The sequence below is a fragment of the Bufo gargarizans genome, chromosome 8 (genome assembly GCF_014858855.1).
Source record: "Bufo gargarizans isolate SCDJY-AF-19 chromosome 8, ASM1485885v1, whole genome shotgun sequence".
In the NCBI taxonomy this organism is placed as follows: Eukaryota; Metazoa; Chordata; class Amphibia; order Anura; family Bufonidae; genus Bufo; species Bufo gargarizans.
The window spans coordinates 36667757-36690742 of record NC_058087.1 but is presented as its reverse complement, the minus strand read 5'-3'; the positions used below and the strand labels follow the sequence as shown (position 1 = coordinate 36690742).

The 22986-nt window shown below is 44.3% G+C and overlaps 1 protein-coding gene across 4 annotated transcripts in view; it reads right to left on the bottom strand.

Moving 5' to 3' along the window:
* Positions 1–10791: 10791 nt before the first annotated feature.
* LOC122944462 (neurabin-1-like) overlaps positions 10792–22986 on the bottom strand; it is a 102909-nt gene continuing 90714 nt past the window's right edge. For all 4 annotated transcript variants that reach the window (XM_044302744.1, XM_044302741.1, XM_044302742.1 and 1 more), the window contains 2 exons: positions 18165–18353; positions 10792–11150 (listed from right to left, as the gene is read on the bottom strand). In XM_044302744.1, coding sequence (XP_044158679.1) covers positions 10974–11150; positions 18165–18353 — 366 coding nt within the window. In that variant the 3' untranslated portion in view covers positions 10792–10973. The remainder of the gene's footprint in view (positions 11151–18164; positions 18354–22986) is intronic.

Genomic DNA, 22986 nt, shown 5'->3' with positions numbered 1-22986 from the left:
AGGGGTTAAAAAAATAAAATTAAATTATTTAACTCACCTTAGTCCACTTGTTCGCGTAGCCCAGCATCTCCTTCTGTCTCCTTTGCTGAACAGGACCTGGGGTGAGCATTTATTACATGAACAGGACCTGTAATGACGTCACTCCGGTCATCACATGGTCCGTCACATGATCCATCACCATGGTAAAAGATCATATGACGGACCATGTGATGACCGGAGTGACGTCATCACAGGTCCTGTTCATGTAATGAATGCTCATCCCAGGTCCTGTTCAGCAAAGGAGACAGAAGGAGATGCCGGGCTACGCGAACAAGTGGACTGAGGTGAGTTAAATAATTGTATTTTATTTTTTTAACCCCACCAGCGCTATTGTACTAAGCATTCTGTATTCAGAATGCTATTATTTTCCCTTATAACCATGTTATATGGGAAAATAATACAATCTACAGAACACCGATCCCAAGCCTGAACTAATGTGAAGAAGTTTGGGTACCAAACATGCACGATTTTTCTCACGCGCGTGCAAAACACATGACAACGCACCCGCACATTTTCCTGCAACGCCCGTGTGAAAGGGGCCTAACAGATAAATGCTACAGATTGAGTCTTTGAGAGCCTGCTAGTCTGCAAAGGCACTGAAAGCTGTAGAAGGAAAAACTGGGGAATTTTTTTAAATCCAAAATAAGTAAAATGCAATAATAAAAAGATTGCTCCAAATGTGTCCATTGACTTTAAAGAGGACCTTTCACTACTCTACAAACTAAAAACTAACTATACCTGTGGGCAGAGCGGCGCCCAGGGTTCCCCCTGCACTTACTAGTAAGTCTGGGCGCCGCTCCGTTCGCCCGGTATAGGCTCCGGTGTCTGCGCTCCCTCTGACTGATTTCTTGTAGGAGGCGTGTCCCTTGCTGCACTGCTGGCCAATCGCAGCGCACAGCTCATAGCCTGGCTATGAGCTGTGCGCTGCGATTGGCCAGCACTACAGCAAGGGTCACGCCTCCTACAAGAAATCAGTCAGAGGGAGCGCAGACACCGGAGCCTATACCGGGCGAACGGAGCGGCGCCCAGACTTACTAGTAAGTGCAGGGGGAACCCTGGGCGCCGCTCTGCCCACTGATCTAGTTAGTTTTTAGTTTGTAGAGTAGTGAAAGGTCCTCTTTAACCTTAGCAATACTTTTTTGGGGGCTCCACTCGGCACTTCCTCTATTTTACTTTGTGGTGTCACAAGCCTGAATTCTTTCTAGACTTGTTCTTGACTGGCAGTTGGTTTCCTAAGCGTGTAAAATGCCTTTTTGGAAAGAACTGGATTTCTCTACAGATATTTTTGTGCTATTTTGTATATATTTTATTTTCAGACATACCAAGAGTGAAGAATTATGATTGAGCGAAGCAAAATGCTTCATTTGAGCAGGACAAGGTGAGACTCAATTTGATTTCGGTTTTTCTTGCTACACTATGGAGCCAGAGAGTTCAGTGTCGTTTTTTTTAAATATAAAATATGTTCATAATAATATAATGAATATTTTCCAAGTGCATCTCTAACATTCACACATTAATCACTGTGGTGGACCTTTCATCTCTTCTGTCATATCTGTCTTAATAAATAACTGTATCCCTCCCAAAATAACAAAGCTGCATTATATTTTCTTAGAATTCAGTGTTGTGCTGTTCCTCCGTTATTCCTCCGCCTAGAAATTTAGACTTATATTGACCACTTGACATTACTGTTCCTCTTGTTAATGGGCTGTATCCATTCAATCTGTCTAGTCAGTGTTGAGGACACTCTTTATTGACAAGGGGGATGAATTCCCAGCCCTTAAAGGGGTTGTCAAAGTAATTTTTTTATTGATGAAGTGTCCTCAGCACAGATCTGGGTATTCTGGCTAGAAAAGGGTATCCCTTTTCTACTGGGTAGGGAAAAACTGTTAGATTGGTGTGGAGCTGACCGTTGGGACCCCTAACATGGGCATACTATCTAGCTACTAATAATAAACAGGGTAGCTGCTATATACTGGTCTTTGCAGTATTTAGTAATATGGTATATTTAAAGGGGTATTCCCATCTGAGACAATGGGGGCATATCTCTAGGATATCACCCTTATTGTCCTATTGTGCGGGGGACTGTGGTGGCCGGAGGACCCCGGGTGCGGTCACCACCACTTGCTCTCCCCATGGTAGTGAATGAGAGCACACCGCGCTTGTGCGGCCACCGCTCCCATTATTTTCTGTGGGGTGCAGTGCGCCCTCCGCAATTTTCAGGGCTCCGTTCTCGGTGTAGGACCCGGACCTATCAGACGATGGGGGCATATCCCAGCGATATGCCCCCACTGTCTGAGATTGGAAAACTCCTTCAAGTTTCAGGGGATTCCCTATATTACCTGTAATTAAGATGCATTATTGCAGACCAATAAAGAGATGGATGCCATAGGATCCCATGAATTTGAATGACCGCTGCTCCTATCGTTTCCTATGGGTCAATTCTATGTCTGGAGACATCGGTTTTGCAGCCGATAGAAATTTTGCATGCAATGATTCTCAGTTCAGCTGTGGACGATGGACTGACGTACAACAGTTAAATGTGAACGAGCCCTTACCAGGAGCTATTGGACTTTTGGACTTAGCAGGGGACTTTTTTTTTTTTTTTTTTAAGCCACAAAAGTAGGGTAAAAAAAGTCACATTTTCTTACACAAGACATTTACAGCATTTGTGAATTTTTGAGCTTGTCACTTTTCCGAGTGGTACGAAAAGGGAGGGTGATCATCTTCAGTCCATGGGATTTACTATAATTTATGCCAGAAATTGGCGTAAGGTATAGCCGAAGTCTACACCAGCGCTCATGGCTGGTAAATATTTCAGTTTCTGGTGCACGGACAGCAAAAACATGCATTGAGTTTATTAAGAGGCCTGTGTGCACAGTGGTGACATGAACCTAGTCTTTGGAATTTTTTATTAATTAACCCCAAATATTTATAAAATGAAAGGGGTCACCCTACGAATGAGCTTCATTACCCATCCACAGGATAGGTTATGATTGGTGGGACCCCCCAATCACTTGTACAGCACTTGGTTCCATAGAAGTGAATGGAGCGCTGGTTGCACATGGGCATTATGCTCCATTCACACAATGGACTCTGGGGCTCGTGTTCTCTGTGGATAGGCGATATTGGTTGTTCACGGGGCGACCCCTTTTTTTTAACTAAACTTATGGCTCCATAGTGCAGTATTCTAGATGAATACAGATCAAATATGGGGGGTCCACATCACTGAGCTGCTATTGAGGCTTGCTTCTCACTTGCATTTTTGGGGGATAATTATTTATTTTAACAGATTGGATAGTTGGTACCCCCCAATTCTTTTCTCCTCAAGTAACCAATCTGTATCTTCTTTTCTATTTTTTTAAGGCTCCCAGAATGGCAAATGTAAACAAGCCCTTTAACCTCAGGGATAAAAATTTTAATTTTTTTTTCATAACCATCACTGTATTGTTGCACTTTCCTGACGGTTCAGATTTTTGATCTCTGCCTTAAGGTTCAGATGTTTTTTTTACCCTGTTCCAGTATTGTGCCTTTTAGTTTTTACCCTTTTTTTTTTCAGAAAGTGAATAAACTTTAAAGGGAACCTGTCACCGGGATTTTGCGTATAGAGCTGAGGACATGGGCTGCTAGATCAACGCTAGCACATCCGCAATACCCAGTCCCCATAGCTCTGTGTGCTTTTATTGTGTAAAAAAACGATTTGATCCATATGCAAATTAACCTGAGATGAGTCCTGTACATGAGATAAGTCAGGGACAGGACTCATCTCAGGTTAATTTGCATATGTATTAAATAGTTTTTTTTACACCATAAAAGCACACAGAGCTATGGGGACTGGGTATTGCGGATGTGCTAGCGGCGATCTAGCAACCCATATCCTCAGCTCTATACACAAAATCCCGGTGACAGGTTCCCTTTAAGCCTTGTTCTTTTCGTGTGTGTGTGTGTGTGTGTGTGTGTGTGTGTGTGTGTGTGTGTGTGTATATATATATATATATATATATATATATATATATATAATCTCACACACACACACACACACACACACACACAGAGATATAGAGAATTTATACAACTGCCATTTTTAGCAGATGTAAAAGGAACAAAAATGTATGATGTGATATTTTAAGTGCTACTTTTGTGGTGCTGACCTTGTTCACACAGGGGCCATTAGAAGTGGTGATGGTAAGAACTACATCACAATCACTGAATAAAATAATAATCCATGTTCATATTGTAGAAGTGTGATTCTATAACAGGTACAGTACTGCACATAAGGATTATAGAGGCAATTTGTAAATTTTCATTTAGTTTGTTTTTACCCTTTTGCAGTCTGTGGGACTGCAGCAGTAAAAAAAAAAAAAAAAAATATAGAAATGTATATTCGCCAACATTGCATTTCTGACTGCTGTTAAAACACTGCAACAGCAAAAGTGGCAATAGTGAAGGATCTGCTCGCATTAAATGAATGTCAGCTTTTTTTCTATATCGATAGATTAGTAGCAGACTACCTGCAGCCACCACTAGAGGGAGCTTACTGCATACAGTATGAGATAGGCTCCTAATGTCCCTTTAGTGGCAGCTGCTCAGCATGTTACCTTCTAAGTTTGCAGGGAATTTAGAACATTCTGGACATCTAAACAGATTTCCGTCAGAGAATCGGATAATTTACATAGTAAGAATGGTGCAGTCTGAGACTGATGAAACCCTTACGAACCCTTTATAAAGGGGTCCTTATGAACAGAACCATAGCCACCTGTGTGAACTCTGTCTAAACAGTCTGTTACAGAACTGCTATAAAATTGTGAGCTGCTCAGTATAACCCGCTACTGCTAGTGGAGATTTGATGTTAATTCTTTCTACATCGCTGTAGCACAGATTTGTGTATGATTCACGGTCACCTCCACCTTAAGTCATTATTGCATCTTAAAAGATCATTAAACTGGGATTCTGAGATCACTTGTATTGCCTGCGTTTTCCTCCAGTAAGTGTGTGTATCTAACCCTTTAGTATATCCTCTGTGTGTAATAAACTAATTTCAAGCTTTGCCTGTAAAAAATAAAATACATACTGTATTTTTCTCTTTATAAGACGCACCTCAGGTTTTAGAGGAAAATAAGAAAAAAAATTGTTTTTATCAGACGCCAATAAATATCAGGACATTGGATCGAACCCCCATATCAGGACATCACATCAGACCTCCATGTCAGAACCCCATCAGACTTCAGATCAGCCCTCAATGTCAGACCCCCGGCCAAAAACCGCAGATCAGAAAATAAATAACTCCTCTTACCTGTCCTGCACCACGGCTCCTCTCCATCTCCGGCAGCAGTCGCACTACCATGTCACCTGACTTTGTACAGGGTCAGTACAGTGCAGCGCCAGCCCCAGGAAGGAAGACCAAGGAGGGAGAGTACCGGAAGCGTTTGCAGCGCTTCACTCCCGGCACCTAATGCGTACTAGCGAGTACTTTCACACTTGCGTTGTTGGATTCTGGCAATCTGTATGCAAACTGATACCATTTGAAGACTGATCCGGATGCGGATCCGTCTCACAAATGCATTGCAATACCGGATCAGTCTCTCCAGTTGTCATCTGGAAAAAACTGATCTGGTATTTTTATTTTTTTTTACATTTTTTAAAGGTCTGCGCATGCGGAGACCGCAAAACCGGATCAGTTTTTCCGGAACACTTGGGGTCGAATCCGGCATTAATACATTTCAATGGAAAATAATGCCGGATTTCGCATGCTGCAGTATTTTCTCTCTCCAAAAACTGTACAGAGACTAACTGAAGACATCCTGATGCATTCTGAATGGAGAGCAATCTATTCAGTATGCATTAGGATAAAACTGATCAGTTATTTTCCGGTATCGAGCCCCTAGGACGGAACTCAATACCGGAAAAGTTTAACGCAAGTGTGAAAGTACTCTAAGATCTGCTGCTTTTTCAGTCCTTCTATTCTATACCTTATGCTTTTTTTAGATTCCCGTTTTGGCCTTTTAAGATCCATAGCATCTGGAAATGTTTGCAGCTTATTAAACGTACTGAATGGACTAAGCAAAGGTGTACATAGTAACTAAATTCGATAAGGCAACCAGTTTTTGATAGGAACAGAGAAACAAAGAGATGGTTTATGCCTCTTATCGCTTTTACCCTAGGTTCAGACCTGAGCGTTTTACAGCGCGTTCCTACGCGCTGTAAAACGCTCAACACGGAGAAACCAATGATTCCCTATGGGAATGGTTCTCACCTGGGTGTTTTACAGCGCGTACGATCGCGCTGTAAAACGCCCGACGCTCAAACAAGTACAGGAGCTTTTTTTGGCGCGTTTGACGCGCGTTTGGGCCATAGACTCTTTGGACAACACTGCTGTCAATCACCCAAACGCGCGTTCACTATTAAAAAAACGCGCATAGAAACGCGCGTTTGAGAAACGCCTAGGTGTGAAACCAGGGTTATAGTTTGACCTATGCTTTGAATCTAAAAGAGGACCCGTCACGTCTAGTGATGTCTGTTTTAGTAACTACTTGTACTAATAATTCCCAAGCACGTTTACTTAGAACTCTACATATTGCTGTTCCCAGTGGATTACCCAAGTTATTTTGGCACCCTCCCAATACAAAAAACATTTTTACACGTCCCCTTGTGGCTCCCACACAGTATAATGACCCCTAGTGGGCCATTATACTGTATGGGGGGGGGGGGGGGGGTTATTATATCATGAGGGAGCTTAGCAGCATACAGATGGAGCGTCCCACAAATTTTCTGCTTGATTGAGGCCTGTTTCAATCCACATTTTGCGGACAAGAATAGACATTTGTAATACATTACGGGTACTGTGGAAGGTAAAAACGCAACCGTATCTGTGTTTTGCAGACAAGCAATTCGCAGACTGCAAATACGGATACAGTCGTGTGCATGAGGCCCGATACTGAATTGCAGGTTAGACATACAGGGCTCAGGCACCTCCATGGCAGCACATAATGGAGGCAGAATATGGCCATGTGCAGTCCTAGTGTTCTACCATGCAGTTTTCGCTTAATTGGCTTATCATACCGTAATCTGTGTTATGGCCAATTACCGGTCAGGAAAATCCAATACAACAGATTAGGAGTAGTTTTCACATTTACAAAATAAGAGAGAAACCCAAAATTGCAGAAAATTGTCAGTTTTATTATATAAAACACTCTTTTTTACAAAAATGTTCTAGTTTCTCATGATTTTTTTTAAAGAGCTACATTTAGTGGAAGAAGTGAAGTTCAGAGCAAGGGTTGGTCCACAGTTGAAAAAAAAAATATTATAATTAGCACAGGATTGTAAAAAGCACAGCAGTAATGCAGTCATGTAGTGGTAAAAGAATCCATTTGTACTTAAAAAGAAAAAACAAAAACTATTGTACAATTATAATCTATAAAGAGACAGCATCATCTAAACAAGTGAAGAGGCGAACACTGGAAATGGATAGCTGCCTACACTTATACTGGGAGAAGGGTTTACTAAAAAATTACATACAATTGATTTCATTTATTTTTTATACTGTCCCCTAAAAAGGTCAATGTCACTCATATTGTGACAAATAGGTGGCTTCCGACTGAGTAAAAACATGGAGAGGCAGAGGTATAAAACTGATGCAAAAGTACGGTAACTGCCCACAACAACCCAACAGGGCATCTGACAACTGAACGCAATAGGCTGCCGTTTTTCCTTTGTACCAGCTTTGATACACCTGCACCCCAATGTGTCTGAGGAGGTCTCTGGGATAGATTACATTTGACGGAGTTCAGCAACACAAATATTTCAAATATCTTACTAATGCTTGGACCCCCCCATCAGACCTGTACAGCAGCTGATGGGCACAAGCAACCAAGCCAAATAAGTATGGTAATGTAGTGTCAGTGGCGTTAAAGGCTATGTACACCTTTAGAGGCAATTTTTGTTTGATTGAATTTTTTTTTTGTTGCCAAAAATGGAGTAAAATTCATATTTTCAATTTGCCTTTATTAAAAATAGAGCTATTCTGTCACAAAGGGTTAACCGTTTTTATACCTGCGTGACTGGTACTTTCACTTTCTGCCGGTCACCTAATAACAAATCTCTAAACTACTAAGAGGTCATAAACAGGTATTTAAGCCACATTCTTATCAATAATATAAGAACTGAGCTATAATGAGTGTTTATAATGTCAGAGAGCAGAGACAAGGAGTCTGTCTGCTCCCCAGATAACTGAAAATACAGAAAATCCGCAGGTTGTCACTGCAGCATGTCAGCTCTGTACACAAAAAAAGGATTCCATATTGTTAATAAAGACCAATTGAAAAAATGATTTTAGCTCATAATAAGTACAATGCAATAATTTAAAAAATTTCCCCCAAAAGGTGTACAAGTAGCATTCCTAGGAATGGTTGTTCCCGATAACTGGTCTGTGTGAAGGTGCTGCCGGTCATCTCATATACTTCCACAAGCTTGTTTATGAGAGTCCAACACCAGGGTCATTGTCTCTAGGCAGCAGATCGGGCCGTGTAAACAATGAATGTGTATGGGGACGAGCGATGGCAGTAAGGATCATTCATCCCCCATACAGAAGATAAGTGTTGATCCCCACAGACATGTTCATTGTTAGGTGTCCTACATACAGAGGTTCTAAGTCACCTGTCCACACCATGGTGTAGAAACACAATTCACCCTAAAGAAATCAAAGGCATGCAGAGGTACATTAGGGTGCCGTATTACAGCTCATAAAAAATTCTGAGGTTATAAAGAGCCAAAATACGAGACCAACAGCCGATACATTCCCTTTAGAGGTTAAGCCCAACAGCATTTTACTACCTTTCTCAATCGCCAATAAAGAATACAAAAATATATTGGTGTATCAATCTCTATATTAAAGTACACAAAACCTGTACACCAGACGTATAAAACAGCTACCACAGAACTTAGTCTCACGCTTCGGCCACAGTGTCACTGTCGTTTGGGGTGGTGCGTTTCCTGCCTTGATTACTAGAATCTGAACCAGCAGGGAAGAGAAGGTTTATATTTCTTTCTGTCCCCTGTTTGATCTTATCCTAGTTTTGGCAGCAAAAAATATATCAAGAAAACGCACAGCAACTTCCAGTATGTGAACGTGGGTTATTACACCATTACTTACCCCTACAACTCCAGAAAGGGTAGTTTAAAAATTGCTGCTATGGAGGTTATGCTGAAAGTAAAAAGCGGAGTTTAGTAATGCTACAGCAGTGGTGCAAGATACAGAATGTGCTGGTAGTGTAGTGGTGCCCCTTAAAGGGGTCTTCCCATCTCAGACAATTGTCTGATAGGTGCGGGTCCCAGCTGTAGGACAATGAGAACTGAGCCGGGAAATAAACGAAGGGCGCACTGCGCATGTGCAGCTGCCCTCCATTCATTTGTATGGGGCTGCCCAAAATAGCCGAGCACTGGCTCGGCTATTGCCGTCTGTCCCATAGAAATGAATGGGAGAATGGGCCGCGCATGCACAGTGCAGTCCCATTCACTTTTATGGGAGCAGTGCTTGGTGGTGGACGGACCCCAGAAAAATCCAGGGTCCTCCAGCCACAGCGCTCCCCGCTTCATTCTCGTTGTAGGTGCGGGTCCCAGAGGTGGTACCCGCACCTATCAGACAATGGGGGCATAGCCTAGCGATATGCCCCCATTGTTTGAGATAGGAATACCCCTTTACCTCTGTTGTATTGGGATTTGTATGTATGGTAACTGGATCAGCAACATAAAAGTCAGTGCAGCAGCAATATCTATTTTCATTGACTTCTATGGATCACGTCCCACTCTGTTGCAAACTGTCACAGCCATGACTTCTCATGCAGTGTGGCACTGTGAGCTATATACTGTATATAGCTACTAAACAGCAGCTTTAAGCACTGTGTATTATAGACAATCACAAAGCAATGATTTTTTTTTGGGGGGGGGGGGGGGGGGGGCAGACCACATAAATGTGCCTTAGAAAGTGACTAACAGAGTACCACAGGTAAACAGGTGCACATATTTCTTCCTATTAAGTACCTACAGTGCATCCATCATCTTATAGGGTTTATTTAAACACAGGAGTCAAATAAATACAATTTTGAAAATGAACATCCACCTTTTAACACCACGTCATTTTTGTACGGATTCATTTCTTAAAATATCTTAGTCGCTTGACATGCCTTTTTCTGATACAGAGCTGCTAGGCTTAGGGTTAAATCATAAAATGTTAGCCGCCTTCATCCAACACTAGGGGGAGCTTTAATGCATACAGTTTTATCTTTGGAAGAAATGTATAACCTGTATGCTCCACGTTCCCCTCTGGGGAAGGCTGCTAGAATTTTAGGATTTGTCTCTGACCACAATAGATCAAGAAATTAGGCAGGACAGAATAAGAAAATAGGCGTTCAACGGCAAGTGATTATAAACTATTTTACAGGAGATCATTGTTTATAGGGTTAGCAGTGGTCACGCTCCTCAGTTTCACTGGTCTTAAAAAAAACGTATCCGCATCCAGGTGCCCAAGGTCATTTCTGGTCACATATTTTACATTAAAGTTCACATCACTCATTTACACCTCCTGTCGCCAACCTACAGACGTACCAGTCTTGTAACCGCAGGAGTTATAAGCGCGTGTATCCCGTTTGTCCTATGCGAATATAATATATATTAAAGTGGTTGTTTCAGGGAAAGGAGAAAATAAAGATCATCTCTAAAATATCCACATCCTCAGACACTTAAAAATTACAGTTCATGAAATCAGTACAAATATAGTATCTTTTTTTTTAATAAAAAAAAACGCTAGATAAAAATCCTGCTCCTCATGTGACGTACACTTCAGAAGACCCTACGAGTAGTTAAATCGTCTAATTACGTTAGAGAACTGCCATTGTGACTTTAATTGTACAGATATATACATATACAACACACGGGGTGCTATCCTAGCAGCTCGATTCTACAGTGGTGACCACTTTTCCTCCGCCGCCGCCGCTCCTCTTCTGTGCTTCCTTCTTTGAACATTTTTCCTTTTGCTTTTCCAGTTTCTCTTGTGCTTTTTTAATTTCCTTAATCTTCTTCTTGATTGTGGCCCTGTCTGTGTGGCTCAAAACACCCAGTGCCTTAAAAGTAAAAGAAAAAAGGTGAACAAAACTAAATATATGAAACACAGCTCTCCTTGCAGTGGGCTGCAGCTTCTGAGACAACCCATGGATGAGAGTGGAACTGCGCCAGAAAGAAAAGATGGCGGTCACTTCCTCATAATACTGTACAACAGCTTTAAGGCAGGGGATCAGCAACCTTTGGCTTTCCAGCTATTGTAAAACTACAACTCCCAGCATGCACAGTTGCTTGGCTGTTCTTGTAAGGCCTCATGCACACTACCGTGCCATTTTTTGTGGTCCGCAAACCATTGTAGAAATGCCCATTCTTGTCCGCAAAACAGACAAAAATAGGACTTTTTTTTTTTTTTTTTTTTTGCGGGGCTACGGAATGAAGCAACGGATGCGAACAGCACACGGAGTGCTGTCCGCATCTTTTGCGGCTCCATTGAAGTGAATGGGTCTGCATCCAAGCTGCAAAAACTGCGGCTCGGATGCGGACCAGAACTACGGTCGTGTGCATGAGGCATAACTCTTCTAAAAAGTGAAAGGAGGATTCTAGAAGTTGCAGCTTAAAGGGAACCTGTCATCAGCTTTATGTGGGCCTCACTGAGGGCAGCATAAAATAGTGACAGAAATGCTGATCTCAGCGGTGTGTGACTCATGAGCTAGAAGTAAGTGGTTGCTGAGAACCAGCATCATAATCATTGCAGCCCAGGCCTGGAAAAGAGTCACATCTACCTGGGAAGAGTCCTGGTTATTATAATCTCCTGCTCTCTAGCCCATCTGCTGATGATTGGCAGTTCTCTCCTAGAGAGAAAGGGAGAAAACTAGGTAGAAGACTGTCAGCCATCAGCAGGTGGGCAGGAGAGCAGGAGATCATGAATAACCAGGACTCTTCTCAGGTGGCCGGGACTCCTTTCCAGACCCAGTCTGCAATGATTGTGATGTTGGTTCTCGGCAACCACTTACTTTTAACTTCTAAATGATAGACCGCTGAAATCGGCTCATCTGTGTCTACGTTATTCTGCTGTTCGTATGGGCAGCATAAAGGTGATGACAGGTTCCCTTTAAGAACAAGCTGGAGTGCCGGAGGTTGCTGATCCTTGCTTTAAGGGGTTGTCCACTGTGGACTTTCCCTGCTTGTTACGCCAGGTTCACATTGGCGTTATTGGCTCAGTTGTAACAGTTATAATAGAATTCTAGGACTGAAATGCAAATCGGAAGCCTTTAAGAGGTTATACATGACAGAAAACAAACAACCCTTGTGTGCCCCCATAGACATGTATTAGGACGGAGCAAAACAAAATGCCCCTTAACCCCTTAAGGACACATGACGTATCGGTACGGCATGTTTCCCGAGTCCTTAAGGACACATGACGTACCGGTACGTCATGTGTTGTTCCGATCACTGCCGTGCGGCCGGCTGTGATCGGAACAAGGTGCCTGCTCAAATCATTGAGCAGGCACCTCGGCTAAATGCGCGGGGGGGTCCCGTGACCCCCCCATGTCCGCGATCGCAACAAACCGCAGGTCAATTCAGACCTGCGGTTTGTTGCGCTTTCTGCAGTTTCTGATCGCTGCGGTCCCTGACCGCGGCGATCAGAAACTTTAGTGTGGCGAAAATATATATTTATCACCCCCCCCCTGCACCTCTGAATGATTTTAGCCCGGTGGGAGGTGCAGGGGGGGTGTTGCGGGCGGTGGGGGCGGTGCGGGAGGCGGGCGGTGCGGCAGGCGGGATCGCGATCCCCCGCCCGCCTCCTATTGCGTAATCGTTGGTGTACAGTGGGTATACCAGGGTGCCAGCACATTGCTGGCACCCTGGTATAAACGGCTGACATCGGTGATGCGATGTCAGCCGTTTAACCCTTTCCATACAGCGGTCCGTACGGACCGCTGTATGGAAAAAGTTAACAGTAAGAGGGAGCTCCCTCCCTCTCCGATCGGGGGGCTGCAGTGCCTTTGCAGCCCCCCGATGGAGAGGGAGAGAGCCCCCAGACAGCCCCCCCAGAGCCCCGTCCTTACCCTTCCCCGTCTGCGCAGTTCTGACCATAACTGAGCAGACGGGGAAGGTTCCCATGGCAACAGGACGCCTCTCAGGCGTCCTGCTGTCCATGGTGCTGAACAGATCTGTGCTGAAAGCATAGATCTGTTCAGTGTAAGTAAAATATAGTACAGTGCAATATATATTGTACTGTACTGTATTATACAGACATCAGACCCACTGGATCTTCAAGAACCAAGTGGGTCTGGGTCAAAAAAAAAGTGAAAAAAAGGTAAAAATCAAAAAACACATTTATCACTGATTAAAAATTAAAAAAATAAAATTCCCTACACATGTTTGGTATCGCCGCGTCCGTAACGACCTGATCTATAAAACAGTCATGTTACTTTACCCGAACGGTGAACGCCATAAAAATAAAAATAAAAAACTATGATGAAATTGAAATTTTGTCCACCTTACTTCCCAAAAAAAGGTAATAAAAGTGATCAAAAAAGTCGCATGTACGCCAAAATTGTAACAATCAAACCGTCATCTCATCCCGCAAAAAATGAGACCCTACTTAAGATAATCGCCCAAAAACTGAAAAAACTATGGCTCTTAGACTATGGAAACACTAAAACATCATTTTTTTTGTTTCAAAAATGAAATCATTGTGTAAAACTTACATAAATAAAAAAAAGTATACATATTAGGTATCGCCGCGTCCGTATCGACCGGCTCTATAAAAATATCACATGACCTAACCCCTCAGGTGACCACCGTAAAAAAATAAAAATAAAAACGGTGTAAAAAAAAGCCATTTTTTGTCATCTTACGTCACAAAAAGTGTAATAGCAAGCGATCAAAAAGTCATATGCACCCCAAAATAGTGCCAATCAAACCGTCATCTCATCCCGCAAAAAATGAGACCCTACTTAAGATAATCACCCAAAAACGGAAAAAACAATGGCTCTTAGACTATGGAGACACTAAAACATTTTTTTGTTTTAAAAATGAAATCATTGTGTAAAACGTACATAAATAAAAAAAATTGTATACATATTAGGTATCGCCGCGTCCGTGACAACCTGCTCTATAAAATTACCACATGATCTAACCTGTCAGATGAATGTTGTAAATAAAAAAATAAAAAACGCTGCCAAAAAAGCTATTTCTTGTTACCTTGCCGCACAAAAAGTGTAATATAGAGCAACCAAAAATCATATGTACCCTAAACTAGTACCAACAAAACTGCCACCCTATCCCGTAGTTTCTAAAATGGGGTCACTTTTTTGGAGTTTCTACTCTAGGGGTGCATCAGGGGGGCTTCAAATGGGACATGGTGTAAAAAAAAACAGTCCAGCAAAACCTGCCTTCCAAAAACCGTATGGCATTCCTTTCCTTCTGCGCCCTGCCGTATGCCCGTACAGCGGTTTACGACCACATATGGGGTGTTTCTGTAAACTACAGAATCAGGGCCATAAATAATGAGTTTTGTTTTGCTGTTAACCCTTGCTTTGTAACTGGAAAAAAAAAATTAAAATGGAAAATCTGCCAAAAAAGTGAAATTTTGAAATTGTATCTCTATTTTCCATTAAATCTTGTGCAACACCTAAAGGGTTAACAAAGTTTGTAAAATCCGTTTTGAATACCTTGAGGGGTGTAGTTTCTTAGATGGGGTCACTTTTATGGAGTTTATAATCTGGGGGTGCATCAGGGGGGCTTCAAATGGGACTTGGTGTCAAAAAACCGGTCCATAAAAATCAGCCCTCCAAAAAACAAACGGCGCACCTTTCCCTCTACGCCCCGCTGTGTGGCCGTACAGTAGTTTACGGCCACATATGGGGTGTTTCTGTAAACAGCAGAGTCAGGGCAATAAAGATACAGTCTTGTTTGGCTGTTAACCCTTGCTTTGTTAGTGGAAAAAATGGGTTAAAATGGAAAATTAGGCAAAAAAATGAAATTCTCAAATTTCATCGCCATTTGCCAATAACTCTTGTGCAACACCTAAAGGGTTAACGACGTATGTAAAATCAGTTTTGAATACCTTGAGGGGTGTAGTTTCTTAGATGGGGTCACTTTTAGGGAGTTTCTCCTCTAGGGGTGCATCAGGGGGCTTCAAATGGGACATGGTGTAAATAAACCAGTCCATAAAAATCAGCCTTCCAAAAACCAAACAGCGCACCTTTCACTCTACGCCCCGCTGTGTGGCCGTACAGTAGTTTACGGCCACATATTGGGTGTTTCTGTAAACGGCAGAGTCAGGGCAATAAAGATACCGTCTTGTTTGGCTGTTAACCCTTGCTTTGTTAGTGGAAAAAATGGGTTAAAATGAAAAATTAGACAAAAAAATTAAATTCTCAAATTTCCTCCCCATTTGCCAATAACTCTTGTGCAACACCTAAAGGGTTAACAACGTATTCAAAATCAGTTTTGAATACCTTGAGGGGTGTAGTTTCTTAGATGGGGTCATTTTTGGGTGGTTTCTATTATGTAAGCCTCGCAAAGTGACTTGAGACCTGAACTGGTCCCTAAAAATTGAGTTTTTGTAAATTTCTGAAAAATTTCAAGATTTGCTTCTAAACTTCTAAGCCTTATAACATCCCCAAAAAATAAAATATCATTCCCAAAATAATTCAAACATGAAGTAGACATATGGGGAATGTAAAGTCATCCAAATTTTTGGGGGTATTACTATGTATTACAGAAGTAGAGAAACTGGAACTTTGAAATTTGCAAATTTTTCCAAATTTTTGTTAAATTTGGTATTTTTTGGGGCAAAAAAAATAATTTTTTTGACTTTATTTTACCAGTGTCATGAAGTACAATATGTGACGAAAAAACAATCTCAGAATGGCCTGGATAAGTCAAAGCGTTTTAAAGTTATCAGCACTTAAAGTGACTCTGGTCAGATTTGCAAAAAATGGCCTGGTCCTTAAGGTGAAATAGGGCTGTGTCCTTAAGGGGTTAAAGGCTTCCGTTTTGCATTCAGTCCTAGAATTCCATTCTAACTGTTACAACGGAACCTATAATGGAATTTGAACCCGGCCTTAGAAGTTTCTTGACACTGTCCCCTGATCTCCGAAGATTAGCTGTAATTTTTGGTGGAACCCGTCAGTAAAACTTTAGTTTCCCAGCAGCGCCACCACAGGGGAAATCAAGCATTACACAGTGCCCTATCAAGGCTGTCTCTGTAATGCAGGACTGGTCTTCTACAGCTAAAAGACGCTCCTTGTAACTGCTCTCTGCTCTGCCCAAAAGATAAGGTTCCCCCTATACCAGTGATGGCAAACCTCCGGCACTCCAGTTGTGGTGAAACTACGACTCCCAGCATGCTCTATTCATTTCTATGGAGTTCTAAGAACAGCCAAGCAAGTGTACATCTTGGGAGTCGTAGTTTTACCACAGCTGGAGTGCCGGAGGTTAGCCATCACAGGCCTATACTAACTCCGAATTCCCTCAGAGTATATAACACTGGGTAAAGTAAACCTTCCCTTTAAACTATACTTAAAAGGGAACGTGCCAGTACATTCTAGGCCTCTAAACCACCAATCTGTAATGGAGGACAATAATAGATTCCCAATGATGTTCTTCGGCTTGTTTGCACCATGCAGAAAAATGACTCCCAATGCTGCATTCCTGTGCCAATATATAGTCACAGGGGTGGCCTCGCTCTTCAGGAGTCAGGCTGGCCTCTCCCTCCTTTGGCTAGATCACGGATGCTCAACCTGCGGCCCTCCAGCTGTTGTAAAACTACAACTCCTACCATGCCCTGCTGTAGGCTTATAGCTGTAAGCCGTTTGGGCATGCTGGGAGTTGTAGTTTTGCAACAGCTGGAGGGCCGCAGGTTGAGCACGCCTGGGCTCGATTTATGGCCCACAGGTCAGATATTTTATAACAAGCCACCTTCAGTGCATGCGCAGATGAAGCCGAGGCCATTATATCTCGCTTCGCTGCATGTGCACCAGATGTGGCTCGTGAGGTCATACTCAGCCTGTGGGACTTCAATCAAGCAACCAGAACTTTCATGGACAAAAGTTGGAAATTTGAAATTCCCGGCAGCCTCAGCGGGTTATTCTCCCTGCTAATGAAATGTATAATTAGTGCACCCTATGCAATTTGTTTTTTAAAGAGCCTCTGTCAGTTTGAACAACCCTATTAAACCAGGATTATTGATTGGTAGGGTTGATCATGCAGATGAAAAAGATATCTGTCGTTTCTCTGTAGCTTAAAACGTTGGAGATTATCATTACTTTTAGCTTTATGCAAATTAGGCAGCAGGAGCAATGAGGAACCGGTGTAGCTCTTGGAGCACCGATAGTACTCCGTACCCTCCCCTTTGATTGACAGCCCTGTATAATGGTGTCTACGCTGCGACTCACTTAGTCTCTGGTGCTCCAGCATTATTTATGGCGTAAAAATGGTCATTGGTGGCTGCTGGGAAGACGCAACGGTAAGTATTCTCTCCTTCGCTCCCTTGAATACCTACATATTAGGCCTTATTTTGAATGAATGCCTACATATTGGCCACAGCGCATTAGCAAAATCATACATTCAGCCTAAAACACACTGACGCCAAGGACCGTTTTTACACCATAAATAATGTTGGCAACCAATGACTAAGCACTGGGGACATAGCAGTAGTGGTGCTCCAAGAGCTACTCCGGCCCCTCTTGCTTGAACTGTCTAATTTGCATAAAGCTAAATGTAATGACATCTCTACAATGCTGCAGATATAGTTTTCGTCAGCATGATCAACCCTACTGGGCAATATGCTTGGTTTACTAGGGTTGATCATGCTAACAGAGGCCCTTTAATGACTTCAATTTTAAAAGTGAGTGCTGTTTTTTATTTTACCAGCAGATGGCAGCCTTTCACCAACACTACATGAACGAAGCTAGAAAAGGGACAGTGAAACAGATATTTCCAATTACTGATAAATATTTAGTGCTGTTTTGTTACTATTTATTGTTATTGCTAAGAAACAATATTTCATGAAAACAAAAAGATGCACAACTCCACAGGCTGGAGCACACAATGAACCTTACCTTTAATCTATCACTGTCCAGTAGCATTAACTGCTGACCATCGATGTTCTTGGCTGTGAACTCCTCAATGTGTTGCTCCATGTTCATTCCCATTAACCAGTGACACACTTGCTGGGCGCTCCAGTCAGACACAGGCCGGCTATGCCACTGGTTCTGTTTCCCGGTTGGGGAAACCTCATCGTCTAAAGCCTGCAACGAGAGAAAAGCTTAGTAACGATGATTAAGAACCTTGCTGACGGGTGGTCTGTTGGGTACAGATATCTGGAAGGACTCCAGGTGAAAAAGTAATAAGTGGTGGAAAGAAAAACATACAAGTCCCAATATTCTGGAATGAAATATCTCATTTCTGTGTGATGCAGTCAGCGCTGGCCCGGATCCTAGTGCTCTATCTGATTGAACTTATTTGGTAATTCTGCCTCTGGTCTCCAGAGCCTATTCCTGATAGTGCTGCAGACTGTTCTACAAGAACGTTATCCTTCACTGGAATGTAAAAATATAAAAAACACAACAATTCCTCCTGGTTCATGTGACCATCATTTGCAGTTCTTTTAGGATATGTTCACATCTGTGTTGGAGGCGCCACAGAAATTGTCAAATATATCAAAGAAAGAAAAAAAATTTTTCACCAGAATGGAAACGGAACAGATCCCATAATAGTCAGTAGGATCTGTTAGGCTTTGTTCCTGTCAGTTCTGTTATTTCCGATCTTCTGCTACTATGATGGAGGAGAAGAAATGGAAACTAATACCACTGATGTGAATGAGACCTTATCGGATAATCCTGCAGTTCTTCTACAGCTCAGACCTATAAAAACCTCGACCGCTATGAACACAGATCTTTATAAATAGTTCCATATCTTAAAAAAAGCAAGCAAAAAAAAAAAAAAAAAAAAAAAGCGCTCTGACAACAAAGCAAGTTAAACTACGCTCATTTAAGGAGCCTCCATGCCTGCTAAAGGACACTGCATGGGGGATGAAAGATAATTTGTCCAACTAACCCCTTCAATTGCATTGTTTTAACAGAGATGTGAGTGGAGGATGGGGAGTGCAGACAGCTGACATGTTAGCAGCAGTGTGATGTCAGGAACAGCAGCTCAGCCGGCTATGTACAGAGGTTGCACATACTCTACAGCAACAAAATGGTATGAAATATGGATTCAAAACTATAGTGACCTGCTGATTGACAACCAACCACTTATAGTGAAAAAAAAAAATTTATATATATATATATATATATTTTATATATATATATATATATATATATATATATATATATATATATATATATATATGTATTAAGGCAGATTTGCCTGGATTTGTGGGAGGGGCTGAGGTCCGCCTCCAGCCTATTTAGGGCACTCTCCTTACCTGGCTCCTGCATCATTGAGGTCTGAGCTTTTGAGAGAGGAGGTCGCTTGTGGAGTGTCTGGAGAGTTGCCTGCGAGTCGCTGAATTTCTGGGAGTTTTTCGTTGCCATCAGTTCTGGATTTGGAGCATTTCGGTTCTATTTTTCCGGCTTTACTCAGGTTCACTGGGGGTCACGTTTTGCCCGTTAAATTGCGAGTCATCGGTTGTCCCCTGTACCGGTTCAATTCATTTCACCAAATGCTGCACCATGTCACTGTTTTCTCATACAAGTCACCAGTATTTCATTTCTGTCACCCCTTGTTCATGCACAATTTGTCTACACCGTACCACTATTCCGGTCAGCACCCCTGCGGCAAGCATGCAGTCGTTTCCTGGGCATCCCCCATTTCTGTTAATTTCATTTCACCAAACGCTGCACTAATGTCACAGCTTTCTCGCCCAGGTCACCAGCATTTCATTTCTGTCATGTCTTGTTCATGTATAAATTTACCTACACCGTATCACCACTCCGGACAACACCCCTGCGGCTGCAGGCAGTAGTTCTGAGTCATCCATACGGTACAGCCGGGGCCTCACGGTTGCCCCTGTACCGGTTCATTTCATTTCATCATACGCTGCACCCATGTCACGGTTTTCTCATACAAGTCACCAGTATTCATTTCTGTCACGCCTTGTTCATGCGCAATTTGTCCACACCGTACTACCATTCCGGTCAACACCTCTGCAGCATGCGGCATGGTTTCTGGCCTAATCCCCCATTTCTGTTTATTTCATTTCATAGACGCTGCGCAATATCACGCCTTTCTCACAGTCACCAGCATCTCATTTTGTCATGTCTCGTTCAAGCAATCTTCCCACAGGCAACACTGCGGTCAGCACCCCTGTGGTTTCCAGGCTCGTTCCCCATTTCCTTTTCAGTCCATATCACCCCACAATCATCCACATTCATGCCCCCCCCCCCTCCTCCTCCTCATGTTCATGTGCACGGCTGCAGGGGCACAAATGCGTATGAGTTATTTCGTACGGGTCAGCAGGGCCTCACGGTTGCCCCAGTACTGGTTCAGCTCTTTTCATCATGGCGCACCAATGTCACGGTTTCAATACAAGTCACTAAGCATTTCTGTCACACCTGGGCATGCATTCTCTTTCACATCTGCACCACCTCCGGCCTTACACTCTGACGGCATGCGGCAGGGTCCCCCCTTTTCTGTTGGTCTCACACACGCTGCACCCAGGTCACGGCTTCTCGCAGCAGTCACCGCCAGCTCGTTTCTCAGGCATTTCTCACGTCTCCCCAGCAGATTCCGGTCAGCCCCTGTCGGTCCCAGCCCCATTCCCTGGTGGGATCACCCCCCAACATCCATCATTCAGGCCCCCCCCTTCCTCCCCCGTTCATGTCCACTTCACCAGGCTGGCGCTCTTACATACAGATAGTATGGCCCCATGCTGATGGCAGAATCCTGCATAGAAGACAAATCACCAAGGTAAACAACAGCCAAACTTTCCTTTGCTTGTTGCGGCCTCCTCTCCACTCGTTGTCTCACTCACGTGGGAAGACTCTCACCTCCTGACCCGCAGCCTCCTGCCTGTTGCCGCTCCGCTTGCACGCGGCCAATGGCGCCCGGCCGCGCCCTGGGGCCGGTTCTGCGCATGCGCGGCGATTTTTCTGCGCATGCGCAGCGATTTTTCGGCGCATGCGCGGCGATTTTCTCGGCGCATGCGTGGTATCCCGGCGCCCGCGGGCGGACTCCGGGCGCATGGGTTCGCCGCCAGGGGGTAGTCACCGATGTCGCTCCATGCGGCCACCATCAGTCAGGCCCCCCCTTCCTCCCCCGTTCATGTCATCATCAGGCTGGCGCTCCCCGCCGCCTCCTGCGCACACCACACCCACTCATCCCCCCCCCCCCCCCCGGTCATTACGGGCGGCTCATTTCACCTTCACAGGGCTCACCGCGGCCCTGTCGTCCCCTCCCCGCTACCTCCTGCTGGATCACCACTCCTCCCGCCGCGCGGCCGGTGGCGCCCGCCCGCGTCCTGGTGCCTGGTCTGCGCATGCGCTGGCCGGGATTCGGCGCATGCGCGGCGATTCCGTCGCCGCGTGCGCGGTGTCCCGGCGGCCGTGCGAGCCGCATCTGGTGCGGGGGGCACGCCGGCGGACGACGAGAGAACCTCCCAGCACGCCCCATCATCATACTCCCCAGCAGCCCCCCCCTGTTCTCCATCATGGGCACTACCATCATCATGCAGCAGCAATTTGCATATTCACAATCATCCTTCTTACCGGTGTTCACCAGGGATTCAGCATGTCCCACGGATTGCAATGGATTTCAGTGCCAAATGTGAATCTCATCAGTTGGACCGGCAGTGTGATGCATGTTTCATTCCCCTTTTGATAATCAGATCATCAGGGGACGGAAAAAAAAAAAAAAAAAAAAGAAAAGACTCACGTCGCTGCTTCACACACAAATGGACAGGTGGAATGGCTGGGGCACGGTCCCTATGCGCCATCCAATTGCAGACACGCACTTTCACCTGGGCATGGCCACACGGCACGCACCGGCCCCCCCTTTCATACCAGGCGCAAGCTGTCATTTCACGGACAACCGCCATGATCCTCCCGGTCATGCACATGTACCACATGCTTTACACATTTTCTCACACTTTGTCATGTCTACCCCCCCCCCCCCTTGTGTTTTAGGCGGTTAACCTATACTGTTTACACTACCGTGTAGCCGGAGAATTTTTTCTTGGTACCAGGTACGTTCACCTGCTCATTTACCTAAATCTTCCTCACATTTCGGACGGTCCCGTTAGGGTCAGCGTGCTGGCTTTAGGGCCACCATCATCCCACTAGGTACCCCCCCCCCCCTTCTTTGGCTTCGCCAGTAGTTAGTGGTCCCGCGAGGCCGACACCCCGCCTCAAACGTACGGAGGCACCTGCCCAACGCGCCATCTCGTTAGTAAGCCGCCTCGCATGTTGCATAGAGAGGGCCTCACCTGTCACTCCCTTCCCCTAGTCCTGTCTTACAGTCACCGAGAGGCCAACGATCCTGCCACTACCTCGAGTGGCCTCATTATCCCCTCGCGCCAAATCATAGGTAGAGCCTCTCAAAGCCGCTTGGCAACTAGCAGGGCCTCATCTGTCACCATGCAAGTATAATTTTTCGCCATCCGGCCTAGCTAGCTTGCCAGCACGATCCTGTGTTTCCCCAAGCTAATCAACTGTTTTGTTTTACCATGTCTCTGGAAGGGATAGAGAACTTCTCCCTACCTGGCACCCCTGCTAGATCCGTCACTGCTACCCAGGGAGACGGTCTAGCCAGTCCAGCACCCATCAGATCCTGGACAATCCCGCGCATAACGACAGAGTTAAGGTGACTGCATGTTCCCTTCCCCGCCACGGCGAGGGAAGCAGAGCTTTTCCGGCTGCTGCACACGCCAATCGATAAACAGGG